The sequence below is a fragment of the Pristiophorus japonicus genome, chromosome 2 (genome assembly GCF_044704955.1).
Source record: "Pristiophorus japonicus isolate sPriJap1 chromosome 2, sPriJap1.hap1, whole genome shotgun sequence".
In the NCBI taxonomy this organism is placed as follows: domain Eukaryota; kingdom Metazoa; phylum Chordata; class Chondrichthyes; family Pristiophoridae; genus Pristiophorus; species Pristiophorus japonicus.
In genome coordinates, this window is record NC_091978.1 from 201,226,924 (window position 1) to 201,252,421 (window position 25,498).

The following is a 25,498-nucleotide window of genomic DNA, read 5'->3' on the forward strand; positions in this document are numbered from 1 at the left end:
TTCCCCTTATCCTGATTCTGTGCCCCCTAGTTCCAGACACTCCACCCAGGGGAAACAACTTCTCAGTATCTACCCTGTTAATCCCCTTCAGAATCTTGTATGTTTCAATGAGATCACCTCTCATTCTTCTAAACTCCATAAGACAGCCCTCTCATCCCAGGAATCAATCTTGTGAACCTCCATCGTACCGCCTCCAAGGCAAGGATATCCTTCCTTAGATAAGACCAAAACTCTGTTTGGTCTCTCCAAGGTCCTGTACAATTGTAGCAAGACTTCCTTACTCTTGTACTCCAACCCCCTTGCAATAAAGGACAACATGCCATTTGCCTTCCTTATTGCTTGCTGTACCCGCATGCTAGCTTTGTGTTTCTTGCATAAGGACACCCAAATCTCTCTGAACACCAACATTTGAAAGTTTCTTACTATTTAATAAAATATTCAGTTTTTCTATTCTTTCTACCAAAGTGAATAACCTCACATTTCCCTACATTATACTCCATCTGCCACCTTACTGCCCACTCTTAGTCTATCTATATCCCTTTGCAGATGCTTTGTGTTCTCCTCACAGCTTACTGTCCCACCTAGCTTTGTATCGGCAAATGTGGATACATTGCTGGTTAAGGAGGAAATTAAGGCAATAGTTCGGAAGGACATTAGCTTGGATGATGTGGAATCTATATGGGTAGAGCTACAGAATACCAAAGGGCAAAAAACGTTAGTGGGAGTTGTGTACAGACCTCCAAACAGTAGTAGTGATGTTGGGGAGGGCATCAAACATGAAATTAGGGGTGCGTGCAATAAAGGTGCAGCAGTTATAATGGGTGACTTTAATATGCACATAGATTGGGTTAACCAAACTGGAAGCAATACAGTGGGGGAGGATTTCCTGGAGTGCATAAGGGATGGTTTTTTAGACCAATATGTCGAGGAACCAATTAGGGGGGAGGCCATCTTAGACTGGGTGTTGTGTAATGAGAGAGGATTAATTAGCAATCTCATTGTGCGAGGCCCCTTGGGGAAGAGTGACCACAATATGGTGGAATTCTGCATTAGGATGGAGAATGAAACAGTTAATTCAGAGACCATGGTCCAGAACTTAAAGAAGGGTAATATTGAAGGTATGAGGCGTGAATTGGCTAGGATAGATTGGCGAATGATACTGAAGGGGTTGACTGTGGATGGGCAATGGCAGACATTTGGAGACCGCATGGATGAACTACAACAATTGTACATTCCTGTCTGGCGTAAAAATAAAAAAGGGAAGGTGGCTCAACCGTGGCTATCAAGGGAAATCAGGGATAGTATTAAAGCCAAGGAAGTGGCATACAAATTGGCCAGAAATAGCAGCGAACCCGGGGACTGGGAGAAATTTAGAACTCAGCAGAGGAGAACAAAGGGTTTGATTGGGGCAGGGAAAATGGAGTACGAAAAGAAGCTTGCAGGGAACATTAAGACGGATTGCAAAAGTTTCTAGAGATATGTAAAGAGAAAAAGGTTAGTAAAGACAAACGTAGGTCCCCTGCAGTCAGAATCAGGGGAAGTCATAACGGGGAACAAAGAAATGGCGTACCAATTGAACAAGTACTTTGGTTCGGTATTCACTGAGGAGGACACAAACAACCTTCCGGATATAAAAGGGGTCGGAGGGTCGAGTAAGGAGGAGGAACTATTAGTCGGAAAATTGTGTTGGGGAAATTGATGGGATTGAAGGCCGATAAATCTCCAGGGCCTGATGGACTGCATCCCAGAGTACTTAAGGAGGTGGCCTTGGAAATAGTGGATGCATTGACAGTCATTTTCCAACTTTCAATTGACTCTGGATCAGTTCCTATGGAGTGGAGGGTAGCCAATGTAACCCCACTTTTTAAAAAAGGAGGGAGAGAGTAAACAGGAAATTATAGACCGGTCAGCCTGACATCGGTAGTGGGTAAAATGATGGAATCAATTATTAAGGATGTCATAGCAGTGCATTTGGAAAGAGGTGATATGATAGGTCCAAGTCAGCATGGATTTGTAAAAGGGAAATCATGCTTGACAAATCTTCTGGAATTTTTTGAGGATGTTTCCAGTCGAGTGGACAAGGGAGAACCAGTTGATGTGGTATATTTGGACTTTCAGAAGGCTTTCGACAAGGTCCCACACAAGAGATTAATGTGCAAAGTTAAAGCACATGGGATTCGGGGTAGTGTGCTGACATGGATTGAGAACTGGTTGTCAGACAGGAAGCAAAGAGTAGGAGTAAATGGGGACTTTTCAGAATGGCAGGCAGTGACTAGTGGGGTACCGCAAGGTTCTGTGCTGGGGCCCCAGCTGTTTACACTGTATATTAATGATTTAGACGAGGGGATTAAATGTAGTATCTCCAAATTTGCGGATGACACTAAGTTGGGTGACACTGTGAGCTGCGAGGAGGATGCTGTGAGGCTGCAGAGCGACTTGGATAGGTTAGGTGAGTGGGCAAATGCATGGCAGATGAAGTATAATGTGGATAAATGTGAGGTTATCCACTTTGGTGGTAAAAACAGAGAGACAGACTATTATCTGAATGGTGACAGATTAGGAAAAGGGGAGGTGCAACGAGACCTGGGTGTTATGGTACATCAGTCATTGAAGGTTGGCATGCAGGTACAGCAGGAGGTTAAAAAAGCAAATGGCATGTTGGCCTTCATAGCGAGGGGATTTGAGTACAGGGGCAGGGAGGTGTTGCTACAGTTGTACAAGGCCTTGGTGAGGCCACACCTGGAGTATTGTGTACAGTTTTGGTCTCCTAACCTGAGGAAGGACATTCTTGCTATTGAGGGAGTGCAGTGAAGGTTCACCAGACTGATTCCCGGGATGGCGGGACTGACCTATCAAGAAAGACTGGATCAACTGGGCTTGTATTCACTGGAGTTCAGAAGAATGAGAGGGGACCTCATAGAAATGTTTAAAATTCTGACGGGGTTAGACAGGTTAGATGCAGGAAGAATGTTCCCAATGTTGGGGAAGTCCAGAGCCAGGGGACACAGTCTAAGGATAAGGGGTAAGCCATTTAGGACCGAGATGAGGAGGAATTTCTTCACCCAGAGAGTGGTGAACCTGTGGAATTCTCTACCACAGAAAGTTGTTGAGGCCAATTCACTAAATATATTCAAAAAGGAGTTAGATGGAGTCCTTACTACTAGGGGAATCAAGGGATATGGTGAGAAAGCAGGAATGGGGTACTGAAGTTGCATGTTCAGCCATGAACTCATTGAATGGCGGTGCAGGCTAGAATGGCCGAATGGCCTACTCCTGCACCTATTTTCTATGTTTCTATTACACTCAGTCCCTTCATCTAGGTCATTAATATAGATTGTAAATAGCTGAGGCCCCAACACTGATCCTTGTGGCACCCCACTAGTTACAGCCTGCCAACCTGAAAAACAGCTGTTTATCCCTACTGTCTGTCTGTTAACCAATCCTGTATCCATGCTAATACATTACCTCCAATCTCATGAGCCCTTATTTTGTGTAATAACCTTTTATGTGGCCAGCTTATCGAATGCCTTTTGGAAATCCAAATATATTACATCCACAGGTTCCCCTTTATCTACCCTGCTAGCTGCATACTCAGAAACCTCTAATAAATTTGTCAAATACGATTCCCTTTCATTAAATCATGTTGACTCTGTCTAATCATGTTATGATTATCTAAGTGCCCTTAACAATGGATTCCAGCATTTTCCCGATGACTGATGCCAGGCTAACTGGCCTGTAGTTCTCTGTTTTCTCTCTCCCTCCTTTCTTGAAAAATGGTGTTACATTTGCTAACTTCCAATCCGCTGGGGAATCTACGGAATTTTGAATTTCAAAACCAATGCATCCCCTATATCTGTAGCCACCTCTTTTAGAACTCCAGGATATCGGCCATCGGGTCCAGGGGATTTGTCAGCTTTTAGTCCTATTAGTTTCTCTAGTACTTTTTCTCCACTTATATTAATTACATTAAGTTCCTCACCCTCATTAGACCCTTGGTTCCCCACCATTTTAGGTGTGCTTTTTGCGACTTTATTGATTTATTCATTCCTCTCCCATTCATTCTATTTGTGCTGTTCTTCTCATAATTTCTGTTACTACTTTTGCTGCTTCTAGAGTAGCAATTTTTCCTCTGATTTCCTCCCTCAGCAAAAGCTACATACCAAATGATTTTATGTGATAGCATTTAAAGTGGTCATCGATTACAGAATTTCAAAAGCATGGATAATGTTTGGTTATAATTCAATTCTCGTGTAATGCTGTAGTAACATTTCACTATTTTCTTAGAGTTCTATAGATGGAGTCATTGAGTATTTTTTCCAATTTGAAGAACTCAACAGATATTCAAAATGATCATTTATCAGATAGGTTTAGAATTGTTGCTAAATTTTGTTACTTGCTTGTTATGAAAACTTAGCTAAAATTTCTGTTGAGCTTAATTTTGAGTAAATTGAATAGAAGAATTCTCTTACTTTACAGGTGGCCTCGTACACTGGCCGGCATCACTGCCTACCTGCTCTGTACTCGTTACTCTGCAGGCACTGGTATATACCCTGGTGGCTCCCAGGATGAAAAGAAAGCTTGGCGCAAGTGTGACCGAGGAGGATTTTGGTCCGATGACAACTATTCTCGATGTCAGTATGCAAATGATGTTACAAGGGTGCTTTACATGTTTAACCAGGTACATTAATGAGTGCTCACTTGTATTAGACAAAAATTTGCGTGCTGTTTAAACATACAAGCTTAAATTTATATAGTAAATTCATTTAGAAAATAAATGTTAAAATGGTACTCGTGTAAAGTAATACAGCAATGCACATTGTGATATGCAAGATACATTTTTGTAGTTGAGCAGCAGTTTGCCATTGCTTAGCTCCACTGATTACATGTTGTAGATTGTGTGTCAACTTGACTCTGCAGGTATTTTTTTTATCTCGTTCTGAAGGTTGTGGATTTAGTACCACACCAGGACTTGAGCACATAATGCAGACCTCAACCAATACCACCAAAAAAGCATTTGATTGATGTTTGCAAGAATGGCAGTAACATTTGCCTGCACAGCAATTCCTGCACTACAGTAGTTCATTGCAAACCATTAAAGATATTCTGGCAACAGAGTAGGGCACTACATAAATGCAAGAACTTTTTAGAATGCGCAATAAATCTGAGAGATGAGATGCAATGAATTCTTGGAACTTTTTTCCTGATGTATATTTAAGTGTCGCTAACACAGCACTTTTCAGTTTTCTAGTTTGGGTATTTTTTATATTATGGCTGGTGAGTACAATATAACAGGTAAAATATATAGGTTTATGCAAATTCTTTGCAAATTGTTTATCTGGATTAGTCCATTAGCTACAATAAGCTTTCTAGCACTGAGTCTTGCATCAGTACTATTTACTTTTGATTTTAAATAAACAGATGCCATTGAATCTTACAAATGCTGTGGCAACAGCGCGACAACTTCTGGCTTACACTGTGGAAGCTGCAAACTTTTCAGATAAGATGGATGTCATCTTTGTGGCTGAAATGATTGAAAAGTTTGGCAGATTTGCAGAGAAATACAAAGAGGTGAGTTTTTGTGATTATTAATTATCAGAAAGTTACCTGGAAATATTTATGCATGTTTAAATATGCTTTAAATTTACATATAAAAATTTGGGAGCGGGGTGATTAATGTTATGTTGATTAAAAATAAGGAATCTTCTGTCTGGTGAATGTATCGTGTTTCTACTTTTTGTATATATGAATCACTTGATACAAATGTGAAGCACTTCTAAGTCAGATACAGAATGTAAAGTTGCTGAGTAAAAGTATTTTCTGTACTGTCCCAGTTTACCTGAACCCCAGTCTCATATGAACACATCTTTCTGCACCAGTGCGAATTTTTCTATTTCTTGCATTAGCTCTCTTTAAACGAGATTGTTTCCCATAGAAGTTGAATCAAGAACTTTTATATTATACAAAGAGTGGAGATCTGGAGAAAGTAACATAAGAACAGGAATAGGCTATTTAGCCCCTCGAGCATGTTCTGCCACTCAATGAGATCATGGCAGATCTGTGACCGAACTCCATATACTCCACCTGTGCCCCATTATCCATCAATACCTTTGGTTAACATAATCTTCCCAATCTCAGATTTAAAAGTAACAGTTGACCCAGCATCAGTTGTCGTTTGCAGAAGAGTGTCAAACTTCTACCACTCTTTGCGTGTAGAAATGTTTCCTAACTTCGCTCCTGAACGGCCTGGCTCACTGTGTTGTGTCTCCTAGTCCTAGATTCCTCAACCAGCGGAAATAGTTTATCTCTATCTATCCTATCTGTTCCTCTTAATATCTTGAAAACTTTGATCAAATCACCCTTAACCTTGTAAATTCCAGGGAATACAACCCTAGTTTGTGTAATCTCGCCTCGTAATTTAACCCTTGGAGTCCGGGTATAATTCTGGTAAATCTACGCCAATACGTCCTTCCTAATACTAAAGCAATATATTGCGGATGCTGGAAATCTGAAATAAAAACAGAAAATTCTGGAAATACTCAGCAGGTCAGGCAGCATCTGTGGAGAGAGAAACAGAGTTAAGTTTCAGGTTGATGAACTTTTGTCAGGTGTGGTGCCCAGAACTGAACACAGTACTCCAGGTGTGATCTAAACAGGGCTTTGTTTAGCTGTAGCATGGCTTCTAATCCCTTTCATTCTAATCCTCTGGATATAAAGGCCAGCATTCCATTCCACTTTTTGATTATTTTTTTTTGCACCTGTCCATGACATTTTAACGATCTATGTACATGGACCCCTGAGTCTCTTTGACCTATCCTGCTAGTTTTTCACTATTTATAAAGTACTTTGATCTATCCTTTTTAGGACCATACTGGATGATCTTACACTTGCTTATATTAAAAGATTTTGTGTATTTGCAACACTAATTTCTGATCTGTCCTCTTGAAGGACAAGACACACCCAGTAGTTTCTCTGGAATGTGTAATTATATTCTTCCTGCCTAAGTATTCAATTACTTGGCAAAGTGTAAGTCAAGCCATTCTGACTGCCAACTGCAGACAGAACAGCACTCAATTAGAACAGACAGGGCTCAACTTCGCAGGTGAAGACCTCCAAGCCCCTCACAGGTTCCTGATCTTCTCCCACCAAACTCCTGACCATCTCCCCGCCCCTTCACCCAATTTTGTGATGACCTCCCGCCACCCCAACTGAGTTCCTGATTCCCGCCCCCCACCCCCCCCCCCCCCCGGCAAGTTTCTGACCCCCTCCATCCAAATTTCTGATGACCACCCCCCACCCAGGGTTCCTGACCTTTTACCCCCTGCCCAAATGTCCCCCACCAACTCTCTCTCTCTGTTGCTCCCCCTCAGCTGCCCCCCTCGTCCTGTCTTTCAGTTTTGCCTATTCACTTAATCTATTTCTCTGTCTTTTGTAATTTTATACTTCCATCGACACTGCTTACAATGTCCAGAGTGACTATTTGTACTGTCCTGCACCTGCATCCTCTGGACTACGCCCCAAACTGGAAGTGGGACCCTGCAATTTACCATGTTGTTTCTCCAAGGCGGCGGGCGAGGAAGATGGGCATCGTGCCGTGGGGGGGCAGGGGGAGGGGGAGTGGAGAGAGACGGGGGTCCGGGGGGGCGGTGGAGGGAAAGAGAGACGGGGGGGAGCGTGGAGGGAAAGAGAGAGACGGGGGTGGAGAAAGAGGGGGACGACGGGGGGGGGGGGAGGAGAAAGAGAGAGAGAAAGAGGGGGATGGGTATGGGGGGGAGAAAGAGGGGAACGGGGGGTGGAGGGGGGGAGAAAGAGAGACATGGCGGCTGAGTGTGGGGGGTGGGTGGGGAACGGTCAGGGGAGAAGAGAGAGGCTGGGCGGGGGGGTGGTGAAAGGAGAGGGAACTCTTAAGACGGATCACGTACTTCCAAACTCCTTTACACTCGCACCCGATTTCTCAAAGCTCGGTGCGTGTGTTGCAAGGGACATTGTTGGAGTGGATGAAATCCAGAAGTCATGACACTCTCTATTCACTTCATACCCAATAAACCTGTTAACAATCCGTGACCCACACACGGTTTCTATGGCGGGCGGGGTGGGTAAGGTCATGCACTTACTTGCTTTCTGGGGTAAGGGACTTCGACTGGGGGAAGCGTGTACTTGCGTTGGGGTAAGGGACTTCGGCTGAAACTTGGGAGGCTTTTGCTGGGTTGTTGGAGATCTATCATCTCAGGCTTTTGAAGTCAGAATGGATGGAATTCCACTTTGCAAGGTCAGTCAGAACTTGGGCTGGGTAGTTCCAGTTACACATACCAGAGAAACCTCTGGGTGTGGCTGATCCTCCAAGGGGATCAATCAGCAATTGGGTCATGTGATAATGGAGAGCCAATCAGAGACAGTGGCCATTTTGACAGTACAAGTAACTGCGTCCATCTTTGAAAGGACAGATGTCACTTAGCCAAGCCCAAAAATGTGTTTTATTTAAATATAAAACCATCTTCAATGAATGCAATGAGCTGCAGAAAATAAAGCATTACAAGCAGCGTCATTAGAAGTCAATGCATTAAATGTCATCTAACATGGATCTGTTCCATCTGAACATTTTATTTATGCATTGGTTTACTTGTGTGCAATGACTGGAAATGCATATTGTCAAGCAAAATAGTTTCGAATGTGTTCTGTTGATCATTGGCTTAGGAATGAAATGTGGTTCATGTTTACTAGTCAACTCAGCAAAATAGGGCAGAGTCTGCCAGTTTTTCTTTGACATGTGTTCTTGAAAATAATTATTTAAATGCTTGTTATAATCTGACATTAAATGTAGTGCTTTAGTAAGCGTCATACTGGCTAATGGTGATAAAACTATTTTAACCATTTATAGTTGCAGAAATCTCATTTTGATTTTCATATAGATAGCTCAACTTGGTATGAACGTTGTGGAGCTCTTTATTACTAGTTGTGATTGCTAACCAACTTGCCTAACATGCTTTAGTAGTATCTGCTGATAAATATAACCGTATTTCCCATAAAATTAATTAGTTTTGTTTTCACTGAGTTCAGTGATGATCTATTTCTCAAACAACTTGACTGTTAAATGCATTATAAATGTCTTACTGGCAATGATAGTGAGAACCAGATGTAGGGATCATTATTCATTTTCATATGGTTACATAGACATAGAAACATAGAAAATAGGTGCAGGAGTAGGCCATTCGGCCCTTCTAGCCTGCACCGCCATTCAATGAGTTCATGGCTGAACATTCAACTTCAGTACCCCATTCCTGCTTTCTCACCATACCCCTTGATCCCCCTAGCAGTAAGGACTTCATCTAACTCCTTTTTGAATATATTTAGTGAATTGGCCTCAACAACTTTCTGTGGTAGAGAATTCCACAGGTTCACCACTCTCTGGGTGAAGAAGTTCCTCCGCATCTCGGTCCTAAATGGCTTACCCCTTATCCTTAGACTGTGACCCCTGGTTCTGGACTTCCCCAACATTGGGAACATTCTTCCTGCATCTAACCTGTCTAACCCCGTCAGAATTTTATATGTTTCTATGAGGTCCCCTCTCATTCTTCTGAACTCCAGTGAATACAAGCCCAGTTGATCCAGTCTTTCTTGATAGGTCAGTCCCGCCATCCCGGGAATCAGTCTGGTGAACCTTCGCTGCACTCCCTCAACAGCAAGAATGTCCTTCCTCAGGTTAGGAGACCAAAACTGTACACAATACTCCAGGTGTGGCCTCACCAATGCCCTGTACAACTGTAGCAACACCTCCCTGCCCCTGTACTCAAATCCCCTTGCTATGAAGGCCAACATGCCATTTGCTTTCTTAACCGCCTGCTGCACCTGCATGCCAACCTTCAATGACTGATGTACCATGACACCCAGGTCTCTTTGCACCTCCCCTTTTCCTAATCTGTCACCATTCAGATAATAGTCTGTCTCTCTGTTTTTACCACCAAAGTGGATAACCTCACATTTATCCTCACCTATGCGGATCGGTGAGAAATTCTTCAGCACTTGCCCATGGCTGATTAAATTAGTTGGGTAGGATCTACAAGAATATGTTGTGTGGAAGGGAATATTTACTGGGCTTTTTACATCCTACTTTTATTTCTTATGTCGGTGGCACTGATTTGTGATTCCAAAATGAAACCAAAATTTTAACCTAGATTTTTATTTTGCACATTTAAAGCATAGCTGCAACAACTATTCCTGCATTGATTGCGGGATAAATGTTGGCCAGGATACAGGTGCAGCGTCGAGAATCCGGAGTTCCGCACTCCGGACCGATTGGTGGCAGGGTCGTTACATATTACGGATTCCGGAGCCAATGACCCTGCCGACCTTGGGGCCCCATCGCTGCCCGACCTCTGGCCTCGCCGCCGCTCACCTCACCCCACTGCCGCTGCTCTTGCCTCGGGGCCTCCTTACCGGCTCCGCCCGACTACCGCCTCATCGGCGAGGCCGGAAAGCCCAAACAGCTCTTCGGCGGGAATCTCCAATCTCCGCCCCCCCCGCCCCCGCTTTCTGATATTCCGAAATCCAGAAATGCCCGAACCTGGGCTTGGGTGTTTCTGAATTCGTGACGTCAGAAAACAAATCGGAAGCCCGGATTCCGGAACGGCCGATGTCTCGAGGGTTCAGGATTTTAGACGCTGCACCTGTACCTCGGGAATGACCTCAGGATGTCAGTGACACTGACAAAAACTTGGGCTTTTCCATGGTAATATCGCTGTTAAATATCCCATTAAAAGTTAGATTGTTGGACTTGGTGTAGCTGGGGTTTTGACAGTGTATTGACTGCTAAACAAACATTATTAGTCTGAAAAAACTAATTTTAATTTTGTTGTCAAATTTCTCCATTATGATAAAAATTACAGATTTTAATAAACTTTTTTAAGCAATTGTTTTTATTTCAGGTTCTACCTTATGAGATAGAACCTGAATCTGAGCACCCCAATATTTGTTTTGCTCTCGAACATGTTTAAAAAGTCTAGATAAAAGCAGCTTCTCATTTCCTGGTCCCCTGACTGAGAATTCTGGAATGTGTTGACATTACAGCAGCATCGCACTCGGGAATTCCCTTCTATACATCGTCCATGCCGCAGATCCATTCTGGAGGGCGGATATTACTACAGCCCTGTAGACCATGAGCTTGGTGGTAGATTCTATGCCTGGTCTTCAAAAACACTTTTCCTCAGACGCCGGAAGGCTGCACTGGAGGCGATGCTGAATCTCCGCATCAATGTTTGCCTTTGTTGATAAAAGGCTCCCGAGATAAGGGAAATGGTCCATGTTGTCCAGGGCCGCGCCGTGGATCTTGATGATTGGAGGGCAGTGCTGTGTGGCGGTGACAGGCTGGTGGAGGACCTTTGTCTTACGGATGTTAAGCATAAGGCCCATGCTTTCATATGCTTCAGTGAATACATTGACTATATCCTAGAGTACAGCCTCTGAATGTGCACAGATGCAGGCGTCGTCCGCATACTGCAGTTCAACAACAAAGGTTGGGGTGATCTTGGACCTGGCCTGGTACGGAAGGCACCTCAAGTCGCTGGAGACATATCACAAAGATGTCTCCGCAGGATCCTGCCAATCCCCTGGGAGGACAGGCGCACCAACATCAGTCCTCGACCAGGCTAACATCCCCAGTATTGAAGCACTGACCACACTCGATCAGCTTCGCTGGTCAGGCCACATAGTTCGCATGCCAGATACGAGACTCCCTAAGCAAAAATGCTTTATGCGGAGCTCCTTCATGATAAACGAGCCAAAGGAGGACAGCTGAAACGTTATAAGGACACCCTCAAAGCCTCCCTGGTAAAGTGCGACATCACCACTGACACCTGGGAGACCCTGGCCGAAGACCACCCGAGGTGGAGAAAGTGCATCTGGGAGGGCGTTGAGCTCTTCGAGTCTCAACGCAAAGAGCATAAAGAGGCCAAGTGCAGGCAGCGGAAGGAGCGCGTGGCAAACCAGCCCCACCGACCCTTTCCCTCGCGAATGTCTGTCCCACCTGTAACAGGGTCTGTGGCTCTCGTATCAGATTGTTCAGCCATCAAAGAACTCACTTTGGGAGTGGAAGCAAGTCCTCCTCGATTCCGAGGGACTGCCTATGATGATGATGACTAGGGAATTCCCACTACAGAGCACTGAAATCACTTGAGCGTTGAAAAAGGCAAACTTCTCGCCACAGAGATCAGGATCTCGAGATCTCTGTTGGCAGCTTTCTTTGGTGCCAGCAGCAAATTCCTTTGCTTCACCGCTGACCTCAAATACTGTATCATTCTGATTGGACTGGGGGGGTGGGAGGGGGGTAGGGGTAGTGGGGGATAGGATATAAGATGTGGTTAGTTTCAGCTAGAGAGTAGTTAAATTTTCCTGTTCGTCCAACCAGCTGACTGACAATAGTTTTGCAACTGACTGACAGATTAATGTTGCATTTAGTTTAAATGGAGCCAGCTCTAAAATCAAAACACTCCATTTTCTTTGCTTGGTTTGGTTTATGTTTTAAGACCTGGAGGAACACACATTGAATGAAACTCATGTAATCTGTATAACATCCTAAATATTGTATTGCAGTCTGGCAGTAGAACTGTTAAAATAAATATCAATTATATAAGCAGCTCATTTGTAATAGACAATGAAGTGTGACAGTACAGTTATTTTGTACTCAATATTTTCAAACAAAAATAATGTCATTTGGTATTTTGTTCCCAAAGATTATTGGTAGATCCGTTATCACCAGTCTTGGATTTTAATTGTACGCAGTAATTTTTCTGTCAAAGGATTACATTTTTTATAATGGCTGCACTAATTTTTTGAAAATGTTTGTATCTTTTAGCTTGGGGACGTCATGGTGGATATTGCGAGTAACATCATGTTGGCAGATGAACATGTCCTTTGGATGGCTCAATGGGAAGCAAAGGCCTGTACTCGAATTGTTCAGTGTTTACAACGCATTGCTACTTACAGGCTAGCCAGTGGAGCCCAGGTTTATTCCACAGTAAGAACGGGACTTAAAACATTTTGTAGCTGTTAAAAATGTTAGTACCTGTTTCATTGTTAAAGAAATAAAATACACAGCCTTGTTTGCAGTTTTTTTTCCCCAAATAAATGTTTACCATTTTATAAATGTGTTTTCTAACAACTAGTCTGATGTTCCCACAGTATTCTCCAAACATTGCAATGGAAGCTTCTGTGGTGAAGGCCAATGGCTTCCCTGGAATGACTTGCACGGTTTTCCAGAAGGTAGCCATAGCTGACAGAACAGGACTTGCTGACTTTGGACGACGAGACCCTGATGGCAACCTGGACAAACAGTTCAGTTTTAAGTGTAGCCCTGGCAATATTAGCAACACACTTTCTAGTTTTGTAATCAAGGTAAGCAAGTAATTCGGGATGAGAAAAATGCCTAATAAAATGTACATTTTATTATTTTTATGAAGTTTTAATTGCGGTGTGTTTGGAATTCAATTGTTCTGGTAACACTGTCTTGATTAATGCTCAGAAGTGGTTTTGCAAAGTATGGCAATTATCTAACAACACTGAAATTGGGAGTGTTTCTAAACCAAAGTAATGTTTGTGGAGGTTGACCAAGTAATCTGCTGACTTCCTTGGATTGTCAGTAATTATTGGAAAGATACATTTGTGTGTTTTACCTTTTTCAGCAACATGTATGGATGCCTCTACATTTCAGTTTATTATTGAGTGCTTTTGTTAAAATATAATAAATTCCTAAGAGAGTAGGAAAACAAAACTAGGTGGTTGGGGGGTTAATCACAGTTTTTCCACCTGAAGAACTTTCTGAATCTAACCCTGATAGATGCAGTGACTATCTCCTCACTCCGTTAGTTATTTACATAAAATCTACAGTTAATCTAGTATTAACTGGAACTAATATTAACTACATTGGAAATCTTAGATTGTAAGGATGGCTGTTGTGGGAAATGGAAATGTCCATCTCCACACTTGTACAGAGGGGGCTGCTCTTCAGAGTTATTGTTAAGGCACTTTGTTCGCACATAACCTGGAAGTGCTTAATGTTGATTAAAGCAGAAAAGTGTTCCATTGGTCAGCATAGACATTGCTTGCTCTGTGAATATAAAATACCATAAATAAGTTTATTAAAAACGGAGTGAAAATGTTGAAGATGTGAAATTTTGAAATATTTTATTTATCATTGAATCATAGAAGTTTACAGCACGGATGGAGACCATTTTGGCTCATCATTTCCATGCCAGCTAACAAAAGGCTATCCAGCCTAATCCTACTTTCCAGCTCTAGGTCCGTAACCCTGCGGGTTACAGCACATCAGGTGCACATCCAAGTACTTTTTAAATGTGGTGAGGATTTCTGCCTCTACCACCCTTTCAGGCAGTGAGTTCCAGACTCTCTCAACCCTCTGAAGAAATTTCCCCTCAAATCTCTTCTAGACCTTCTATCAATTACTTTAAATTTATGCCCTCTGGTTGTTGACCCCTCTGCTAAGGGAAATGGGTCCTTTCTATCCACTATATCTGAGCCAGTCATAATTTTATATACCTCAATGAGATCACCCCTCAGCCTCCTCTGTTCCAATGAAAACAAATCCAGCCTATCTAATCTGTCCTCATAGCTTAGATGCTCCACTCCTGGCAACATCCTCATAAATCTCCTTTGTACCCTCTCCAGTGCAATCACTTCCTTCCTGTTATGCGGTGACCAGAACTGCACACAGTACTCCAGCTGTGGCCTAACCAATGTTTTGTACAGTTCCAGCATAACCCCTCCCTTGCTCTTGTCTACTATGCCTCGGCTAATAAAGGCAAGCATTCCGTCTGCCTTAACAGCTATTCCGGAATAGCTATGATATCATTCTCCCAAGTGTCTACCTGTGCTCTCAGCTCAGCTGCCTTATTTACTATACTCCTTGCATTGAAGTATATATCATTTAGTACAGCCAGACCTCCTTGTTGACTACTTTCTAGCCCTTGTTTCCTCTGTCCTTTAAATTCACTTTCTACATTTTTGTTTACCAGTTCCAGATTTACTCCCCTCCCTACTGAATCTATTCTTAGGTTCCCATCCCCCTGCCAAGCTAGTTTAAACCCTCCCCAACAGCATTAACAAACCCAAACTTAAGGATAGTGGTCCCGGCTCTGTTGAGGTGCAACCCATCGGCTTGTGCAGGTGCCCCCTCTCCCAGAAGTGGTCCCAATCCCTCAGGAATCTAAAGTCCTCCCTTCTGCACCATCTCTCCAGCCACGCATTCATCTGCTCTATCCTCCTATTTCTGTACTCACTAGTTCGTGGTACCGGGAGTAGTTGGGATAAAAAGAAGACTTCTCCTCTTCAAGATGAACTCCCTGATATAAGGAATCAACATCTGCCCGTTAACGCAACCACAGAATCACTCAGACGAAATCTCGGTTCAACCGGTTTTTATTCAAGCATGCAGGGCAAGGGTTCATGGATGAACTTTCTAAGAACAGAGGTTTTACATCTACATTCATAGATCTTTCGAATTGTGCAACCCTCCTACAAAACCACCAATTGGCCTACTGCTATCAGCAAAGTTACATTGATTTGTTGGCCCTTATCAGAATGGCTGAGTGGTTCCCTCCACCTGTCCATCTCCCATCACATGTCACCCTTCAGGAATGTGGTGTTCAGTGATGTCAACTTTGCCTCAGTTCCTCATGATGTGTGAATTAATCTTGTTTCCAGGGTTTGCTATCTATGGGTTCAAATTTCCCCAGCCAGTTTTCTGGCATATTGCCTGAGTTGCACCGCTTAATTAGGTAAATAGATGCTCCAGAAAAAAATCTTCGCCGTTTCCCCGATGTTTGGCCTCTAATCTGCAGCCGCGCAGCGTGGCCAGTTGCCTCGGGGGGTGGAGCCTGCGGTCTACGCTGGAAAAAGGAGCCGGGCCTTCTGTGCTGAAATGGCTGCGCATGCGCAGTAGAGATCCGAGTGAGGTGCCTTCCTGGTCAGCTGCGGTGATTACCCTCCCCCGCCAAGCCTCTCCGGTGCGTTACCGTCGCTCTGTGGCGCCCGATTTCGCGCCGGCCAGCTCGCTCCCTTCATACCAAGCCACTCCGGTGCCTTCCAGCTGCTCTGTGGCCCCTGATTTAATGCCGGCCAGTTCGCTTCCTTCACCCCGAGCCTCTCTGGTGCCTTCCCACCGCTCTGTGGCCCCTGATTTCGTGCCGGTCCAGGTCCGCTACGCTTCCCGTCCCTAGCTCAGGCCGAATGGCCTCCGATGTACTTGCCTGCGCTGATTTCTTTAACTCTCCGCAAGGGTTTTTTCGCGAGGCCACATACGCTGGCCCAAGTAGAAATGGAGTAACTGTTAGCTGGCCAAAGTTGCCTAAATGGCCAGAATTGGCGTAGGTGGCTGATCACGCCCCCTTTTGAGGAAAAAAAACTTACCTAAATAAAACGTAATTAACTGAATTACGCTGGTGCAAAATGATTGGGGAAACTGGGGATTTTTAAGTTTGGCCAGAAAGAGCAGCCTACTCCAAAAAAGAAACGGCTCAAATACTGGGGAAAGTTGAGTCCCTTGTTTCTAGCCTGTTGACTCTCCATTGTCCTTGGTGGATGTTGTTCTGTACTGAATGTAAGTTTCCTTCAGTCTGTATTAAGGTTAGCACAACGGATGGTTCATTAACCATCAAGCTTTGCTGCGTAGCAAGCTTTGCTGCGTCCCCTTAAACGCCATTGTAAGCGAGTGTCATAAGCGCGCTTTACATACAATCTGTCAATTTATGATATATTACAATCCCTATCGTAAGGTAGAGGAACTCCCGATTCCTCAGAACCTCCTAATACTGATAAGCCCTACAATCTGGACCATGTTTCAGATCAATTCACTACCTTCAGTATCCACTTTAGTGACCATCTATCTGTCTGTCTACTTCCACTTTAGTGACTGTATTTTATTCCCTTACAGGAGTAATCTGGAGATTATTACCTTTTTGAGGTCCTGCTTTTTAATCTCTCTCCTAGCTAATTAAACTCTGCTTGCAGGACCTCATCCCTCTTTCTTCCTATGTTATTGGTACCGATATGGACCACAACCTCTGGTTGTTCACTCTCTCCGCCCAGAAAGCCCTGCAGCCACTCAATGACATCCTTGACCCTAGCACCAGGGAGGCAATATACCATCCTGGAGTCACTACTGAGGCGGCAGAAACACATGTCTGCTCCCCTGACTCTTGAATCCCCTACCACTATAGCTCTTCCATTCTTCGGCTCTGGCTGCACTCCCCAGAGGCACCATCGCCCACACCGGTACTCAGAAGAGAATACCGGTTGGAGAACGAGATGGACTCTGGACTCCTGCACTACCTGCCTAGTCTTCCTCTTCTGTCCGCTAGTCACCCACTCCCTCTCTGGCTGCACATTCTTAAGTTGCGGGGTGACCACGTCTAGAAACGTGTTGTCCACGTAGCTCTCAGTCTCGCAGATGCACTGCAGTGATTCCAGCCGCCGCTCAAGCTCTAAAACGCGGAGCTCGAGTTGGTGCATTAGGAGACTCCTCCTGCACACATGGTCATCCAAGCTGCGTGAAGCGTCCAGAACTTCCCATATGCCACAGGATGTACAGTCCATGGGAAAGAGCTGCCCTGCCATGCCTCCAGGTAGACTCTGAACTATCGAGCAAAAATACACCTTAAACCTGAGCAAAACACACCCATCAACTACTCAGCAATCAGCTGATTAAATGAATTAGGTTTTTTTAGATTAGAAATATCTCATCAATTTAATTGCGGCTCCTTTATTTAAAGGACAAAGAACTAACCTTTATTTGAAAGATTAAGAACGAAACTTTATTTAAAGACTAAGTCCTCACTTAATAGAAAATGGGTCAGTTGACTGCATCTATACTGACGGGATGTGGGGAAACTTAATTACATCAGGTGCATGAATAAAAGCTGACTGCAGAACCCAACTGCATATATTGAAGGATGATTTATGATTGAAGGATGATTTATGACTGAATGCACAAGCATATGATTTCAATTCAGCCTTGTACACAAACGTGAAGTAGTTGGAGCTTCCTGAATAAATTCTGATTGTACTTCAAATATTTAAATCTTTTTGTGCCATTGACATTCTATCACACCTTTTGTTATGTCTTGAATAAAGAATCTGACCAGATACTGTAAGCTTAAAGTAATGTGTGACCGTAGTCCTTTATTACAGGTCTCCAGAGTGTGTCTCCAGCCTGTGAGGCCTCCTTATATACAGGTGCTCCCAAGGGATTGTGGGATCCCTTGGGACTCCAGGGGATGAGCCCTCTGGTGGTTAAACAAGGTATTTACAGGTTTACATATATAACAACTTTGATCAATACATTTTGTAAATTTAACACTTTCCCTAATTTCCCTTGTTAGCCACAGTTGAGCCACCTTCCCTTTTTTATTCTTAGGCCACATAGGTATGTACAATTGTTGTAGTTCATCCATGTGATCTTTAAATATCTGCCATTGCCAATCCACCATCAACCCTTTAAGTACCATTCTCCAGTCTATCCTAGCCAATTCACATCTCATTCCGTCGAAGTTTCTTCTCTAAGTTTAGGACCCTAGTCTCTGAATTAATTGTCATTCTCCATCTTAATGATGAATTCTACCATATTATGGTCACTGACCCAAGGGGCCCCGCACCACCAGATTGCTAATTAATCCCTCTTGTTACAGAAGACCCAGTCTAGGATGGCCTGCTCTCTAGTTGGTTCCTCGACATATTGGTCTAGAAAACCATCCCTTATCTACTCAAGGAAATCCTCCTCCACAGTATTGCTACCAGTTTGGTTAGCCCAATCTGTATGTAGATTAAAGTCATCCATGATTACTGCTGTACCTTTATTGCATGCATTCCTAATTTCTTGTTTGATGCTGTCCCCAACCTCCCCACTACTGTTTGGTGGTCTGTACACAACTCACACTAACATTTCCTGCCCTTTGATGTTTTGCAGCTATACCCATATAGATTCCACATCATTCACGCTAATATCCTTCCTTGCTATTGCGTTAATCTCCTCCTTTAACCAGTAATGCTACTCCACTTTCTTTTCCTTCGTGTGTGTCCTTCCTGAATATTGAATACCCCTGGATGTTGAGTTCCCAGCCTTGGTTACCTTGGAGCCACATCTCCGTAATCCCAATTTCATCATATCCGTTAACGGCTATCTGCGCAGTCAATTCATCCACCTTATTACGAACGCTCCTCGCATTGAGACTGAGCCTTCAGGCTTGTTTCTTTAAATCTCTTTTTTGAATTATGTTGCAATGTGGCCCTTTTTGATTTTTGCCCTTGATTTCTCTGCCCGCCACTCTTGCTTTTTTTCTTCCTACCTTTTGCTTCTGCACCCTTTTTACTTCCCTCTGTCTCCCTGCATAGATTCCCATCCCCTTGCCATTTTAGTTTGAACCCTCCCCAATAGCACTAGCAAACACTCTGCCGAGGACATTGGTTCTGGTCTTGCCAGGTGCAGACTGTCCGGTTTGTACTGGTCCCACCTCCCCCAGAACCGGTTCGAATGTCCCAGGAATTTGAATCCCTCCCCCTTGCACCATTCCTCAAGCCATGTATTCATCTGAGCTATCCTGCAATTCCTACTCTGACTAGCACGTGGCACTGATAGCAATTCTGAGATTACTACCTTTTGAGATCCTACTTTTTAATTTAACTCCTAGCTCCCTAAATTCAGCTTGTAGGACCTCATCCCATTTTTTTTACCTATATCGTTGGGACCTACATGTACCATGACAGCTGGCAGTTCACCCTCCCCCTCCAGAATGCGTTGCAGCCGCTCCGCGACATCCTTGACCCTTGCACCAGGGAGGCAACATACCATCCTGGAGTCTCGGTTGCGGCCGCAAAAACGCCTATCTAGTCCCCTTACAATTGAATCCCCTGTCACTATAGCTCTCCCACTCTCTTTCCCTGCCCTCCTGTGCAGCAGAGCTATCCCTGGTGCATGGACTTGGCTACTGCTGCCGCCTTCCCCTGATGAGTCATCTCCTCCAACAGTACCCAAGGTGGTGTATCTGTTTTGGAGGGAGATGACCGCAGAGGGACCCCTGCACTACCTTCCTTCCATTGCTCTGCCTGATGGTCACCCATTCGCTTTCTGGCTGTGTAACCTTTTACCTGCGGTGTGGCCAACTCGCTAAATGTGCGATTCACAACATCCTCAGCATCGCGCATAGAAACATAGAAAATAGGTGCAGGAGTAGGCCATTTGGCCCTTTGAGCCTGCACTGCCATTCAATGTGTTCATGGCTGAACATGCAACTTCAGTACCCCAATCCTGCTTTCTCGCCATACCCCTTGATCCCCCTAGTAGTAAGGACTACATCTAACTCCTTTTTGAATATATTTAGTGAATTGGCCTCAACAACTTTCTGTGGTAGAGAATTCCACAGGTTCACCACACTCTGGGTGAAGAAGTTTCTCCTCATCTCGGTCCTAAATGGCTTACCCCTTATCCTTGAGACTGTGACCCCTGGTTCTGGACTTCCCCAACATTGGGAACATTCTTCCTGCATCTAACCCATCAGAATTTTAAACGTTTCTATGAGATCACCTCTCATTCTTCTGAACTCCAGTGAATACAAGCCCAGTTGATCCAGTCTTTCTTGATATGTCAGTCCCGCCATCCTGGGAATCAGTCTGGTGAACCTTCGCTGCACTCCCTCAATAGCAAGAATGTCCTTCCTCAAGTTAGGAGACCAAAACTGTACACAATACTCCAGGTGTGGCCTCACCAAGGCCCTGTACAACTGTAACAACACCTCCCTGCCTCGTACTCAAATCCCCTCGCTATGAAGGCCAACATGCCATTTGCTTTCTTAACCGCCTGCTGCACCTGCATGTCAACCTTCAATGACTGATGTACCATGACACCCAGGTCTTGTTGCACCTTCCCTTTTCCTAATGTGTCACCATTCAGATAATAGTCTGTCTCTCTGTTTTTACCACCAAAGTGAATAACCTCACATTTATCCACATTATACTTCATCTGCCATGCATTTGCCCACTCATCTAACCTATCCAAGTCACTCTGCAGCCTCATAGCATCCTCCTCGCAGCTCACACTGCCACCCAACTTAGTGTCATCCGCAAATTTGGATATACTACATTTAATCCCCTCCTCTAAATCATTAATGTACAGTGTAAACAGCTGGGGCCCCAGCACAGAACCTTGCGGTATCCCACTAGTCACTGCCTGCCATTCTGAAAAGTATCCATTTACTCCTACTCTTTGCTTCCTGTCTGCCAACCAGTTCTCAATCCACGTCAGCACACTACCCCCAATCCCATGTGCTTTAACTTTGCACATTAATCTCTTGTGTGGGACCTTGTCGATAGCCTTCTGAAAGTCCAAATATACCACATCAACTGGTTCTCCCTTGTCCACTCTATTGGAAACATCCTCAAAAAAATTCCAGAAGATTTGTCAAGCATGATTTCCCTTTCACAAATCCATGCTGACTTGGACCTATCATGTCACCTCTTTCCAAATGCGCTGCTATGACATCCTTATTAATTGATTCCATCATTTTACCCACTACTGATGTCAGGCTGACCGGTCTATAATTCCCTGTTTTCTCTCTCCCTCCTTTTTTAAAAAGTGGGGTTACATTGGCTACCCTCCACTCGATGGGAACTGATCCAGAGTCAATGGAATGTTGGAAAATGAATGTCAATGTATCCGCTATTTCCAAGGCCAATGCTCCAGAGTGAGTCCTTGCGCAGCTCCAGTGCCGCAATGCGGTCTGTCAGGAGCTGCAGTTGGATACACTTCCTGCACATGTAGTTGTGATTTCCCACATAGCACAGGAGGAGCATGACATGGGTCTGGGCTCTCCTGCCATGACTTAACCCTTAGATTAACTTAATTGGTAACAATGCCAAAGGTTTCTTCCTGATAAGAAAAAGAAAAAAGATAAAGAAAAAGAAAAACTACTCACCAATCACTTACCTTCTTGGGTGTGACATCACACTTCGATTACTTTTTACTTCTTTCTTACTTTTGACCCTGCAGCTCGCTGCTCCTCCCCAAACTGCCACCGAACTGGGACCGCTGCTGGGCCTTTATAGGCCGCTGCTCACTCCTTGCTGCTCCTCCCCACAAACAGTGAGGAGGATCACCCTTCGTTTGGCAGCGTTCGCTTCTCCTTCCAGCTCTTTGGCCATGGAGTATTGGTCGAGTTGCTCCACGAAGGTTTCCCAATCATCTCCCTCCCAAAATTTCTCCAGGATGCCCACGGTTCTCTGCATAGTTGCGGTGGAGTTCGTCATCTTTATCTCGTCACCAGTTGTTATGTCTTGAATAAAGAATCTGACCAGACACTGTAAGCTTAAAGTATTGTGTGACCGTAGTCCTTTATTACAGGTCTCCAGACTGTCTCTCCAGCCTGTGAGGCCTCCTTATGTACAGGTGCTCCCAAGGGATTGTGGGATCCCTTGGGACTCCAGGGGATGAGCCCTCTGGTGGTTAAACAAGGTATTTACAGGTTTACATATATAACAACTTTGATCAATACATTTTGTAAAAATTCATAATTATTTTAATGTTTTTTTTAAAGAGAGAAAACAGTAAAATATTTAGTCACCTGCAGCTTTAGATTTGAGTGTTGAAACACAAGCACAAAACTAAGTACTTTAGATATTGTTAAAGGCGAGCTTACAGAAATGTTGATTCAACTGTACAAAAGCAAAATACTGCGGAAGCTGGAAATTTGAATTAAAACAGAAACTGCTAGAAATACTCAGCAGGTCAGGCAGCAACTGTGAAGAGAGAAACAGAGTTAACATTTCCGGTCGATGACCTTTTGTCAGAACTGAAAGTATTTGCTTTTCAAGAAAAAATAAATTCTGGATGGATTCCATTTGTCCAATAAAGAGGCTCAACTCATTGATTTGGTTGGCTGTGAAGCACTTGGGATGTCCTGAGGATGTGAAAGAAACATAGGAACAGAAATAGACCATTCAGCCCCTTGAGCCTGTTCTGCCATTCAATGAAATCGTGGCTGTGCTGTTATCTGAACTCCATCTACCCGCCTTGGTTCTATAACCCTGAATACCCATTGCTAACAAAAATCTATTGATCTCTGTTTTGATATTTTCAGATGATCTAGTTCAGCTTTTTGGAGGAGAGTGTTCCAGAAAGAAAGTAGTAGACGGGAGAAAGTCTATGGTCGTAATTTATATGGACTTCCAGAAGGCATTCGATAAGGTTCCATATGAGATTGTTCTCTAAAATTAAAGTTCATGGAATTGAAGGCAAATTATTGACCTAGTTAGGAGTTTGGTTAGGTGGTAGAAGACAGACTGCAAGGATAATGGACCTGTACTCAAATTGGAAGCATCTAGTAGCATCCCACAAGGATCGGTTCTGAGGCTTCAACTATTCACTATATTAAGGTCTTAGATAACACAATAGAGAACCATATATCCAAGTTTGCTGATGACAAAGTTTGGTGGTATCGTAAGTAGTGTAGATGGGAACATAAAATTACAACATGATGGTGATGGATTAAGTGAATGAGCAAAACTGGCAGATGGATTTCAGTGCAGGTAACTGTGAGGTCATTGATTTTATGCCAAAAATGTATAGATCGGAGTATTATTTAAATGGTAAAAAGCAGGGGAGCATAGATGCACTAGAATGTTACCAGGATTCCATGGATTAGATTATGAGGAGATTATGTAGACTAGGCTTGTATTCCCTGTAATATAGAGTTTAAGGGGTGATTTGATTGAGTTTTTTAGGATTTCGAAAGGAATTGATAGGGGAGATAGAAAGATTTTATTTTTGCTGGTGGAGGAGTCTTAAGACAAGGAGTCATAAACTTAAAATCAGAGCCAGGCTATTTAGGAGAGAGGTTAAGAAACACTTCACGCAAAGGATAGTAGAAGTGTGGAACACTCTCAAAAAGAGTAGATGCTATCTCAATTAATCATTTAAAATCTGAGATTGATAGATTTTTGCTAGACAAGGGTATAAAACGATAGGGAGCAAAGGCAGATGGACAGCATTAATATATATATATTAGCCATGATCTCATTGAATGGCAGAACAGGCTTGAGGTGTTGAATGGCCGCCTCCTTGTTTCTAAGGCTGAAATTTTCCAGGGTATCAGTGGTGGGTCGGGTGGGAAAGTGTTGTATTTTGACAGCGAGTTGGGAACCTGCTGCAATGTGCCTTTCCCAGTGCTGGGTTTGTCAGCGCTGAGCAGACTCGACAGGCAGCGGCGGGTGACCCAATTAAACTCATTACAATAAACTTACCAGACCCTTTAATAGGCTTTTTTTTAACCTTACTTTTTAACTTTAATTTAATGGCCACAGGAACCAAGCTATTCGGTGACCACATCTGTCAATCTGAGGCAGAAGTTCAGTGACAATTGCTTCAGCTGATTCCTTGACAGCTTCAAATGTACATTAAAAGCTCACACCTGATGGATAAATTTCCTCAGCTGCAAGCTGTTCCTCGCTGCATTTCCACAACAGATTTAGCATGCTGCAAGTCTTTCCACAAGTCTCTATCTAGTCTCACCTCGTTACACCTCTCGCCATTGACAGATCGCTTCTGTCATCAGTACTTCACCTGCCATCTATTCCCTCAACATGGGTGCCAGTTATACTGTCTCATCTTGGTCCTCAGAATCTGACCATAATGTGCCCCAACAGCAGCAGCACCAGGCACACCAGCAGCACCAACATCATCAACCATCTCCGCAGTCATCTGATGCAACACAGGACAAAAAGGGCATCAGCACCCGAGCACATTGCTGTCCAGGAGGCCACAGATGGCCTCATCCTGGCCAGATTAACTTAACTTTACACTGTAAACACTGACTGCCACATGATGCTCCAGGTTGGCACTACCGCACACCAACACTATGAAGCATCCCCTACAATGACCAAGTCATTCCTTTCTCACACATTCCCATTGCAGGGGTACAGTTACATCTCACCACTGCAACTCTTAAACCACTTCCAAAGGTGCACACAAATCTGTCCAAGACCAGAAAATGTTGAAAATAAAGATTTCAATATTTGACACCACACTAACAGAAACTTTCCATAAACATTGGATAAAACACCCAAGTCGCTACCCTTGTGGTGTTAGTTGGTATGATTGCACTAGGATGAGTGTGAGGTTTGGCTAGTGAGATGGGAATGTGATAATGTAGATAGAGAGAGAGAGGAATGGGTGGAGGTGCAAGGTAAGTTGGTATGAGTAAGGATGTGTAGGAATAGGAAAGGTAAGGCAGAGTGATGGGAATGTGATGAAAGGCACAGAGAATGAGGTTGAGTGAGGTTTTGTACTAACGTTTCGTGATCTAATGAGATAATTGAAACGTTTGCACCACTGCACCAGGTCCTCCTGCCCACATCCCTGCTTGTGCCCGTCTGTGCAATGTGCAACCAGGCTGTTTTGGTTTCCTGGGTAGGTGTTTGCCACCCATCAGAAAGGTAAAGGACCTCTGTG

At 43.8% G+C, this 25,498-nt stretch overlaps 1 protein-coding gene across 1 annotated transcript in view; it reads left to right on the forward strand.

Annotated features, from left to right (window-relative positions):
- Nucleotides 1-25,498, forward strand: part of adgra3 (adhesion G protein-coupled receptor A3) — a 231,845-nt gene that overhangs the window by 173,472 nt on the left and 32,875 nt on the right. Inside the window, exons 9-12 of the mRNA XM_070870746.1 lie at nt 4,477-4,678; nt 5,419-5,568; nt 12,845-13,006; nt 13,171-13,383. Of these exons, the coding sequence (XP_070726847.1) occupies nt 4,477-4,678; nt 5,419-5,568; nt 12,845-13,006; nt 13,171-13,383 (727 nt within the window). The remainder of the gene's footprint in view (nt 1-4,476; nt 4,679-5,418; nt 5,569-12,844; nt 13,007-13,170; nt 13,384-25,498) is intronic.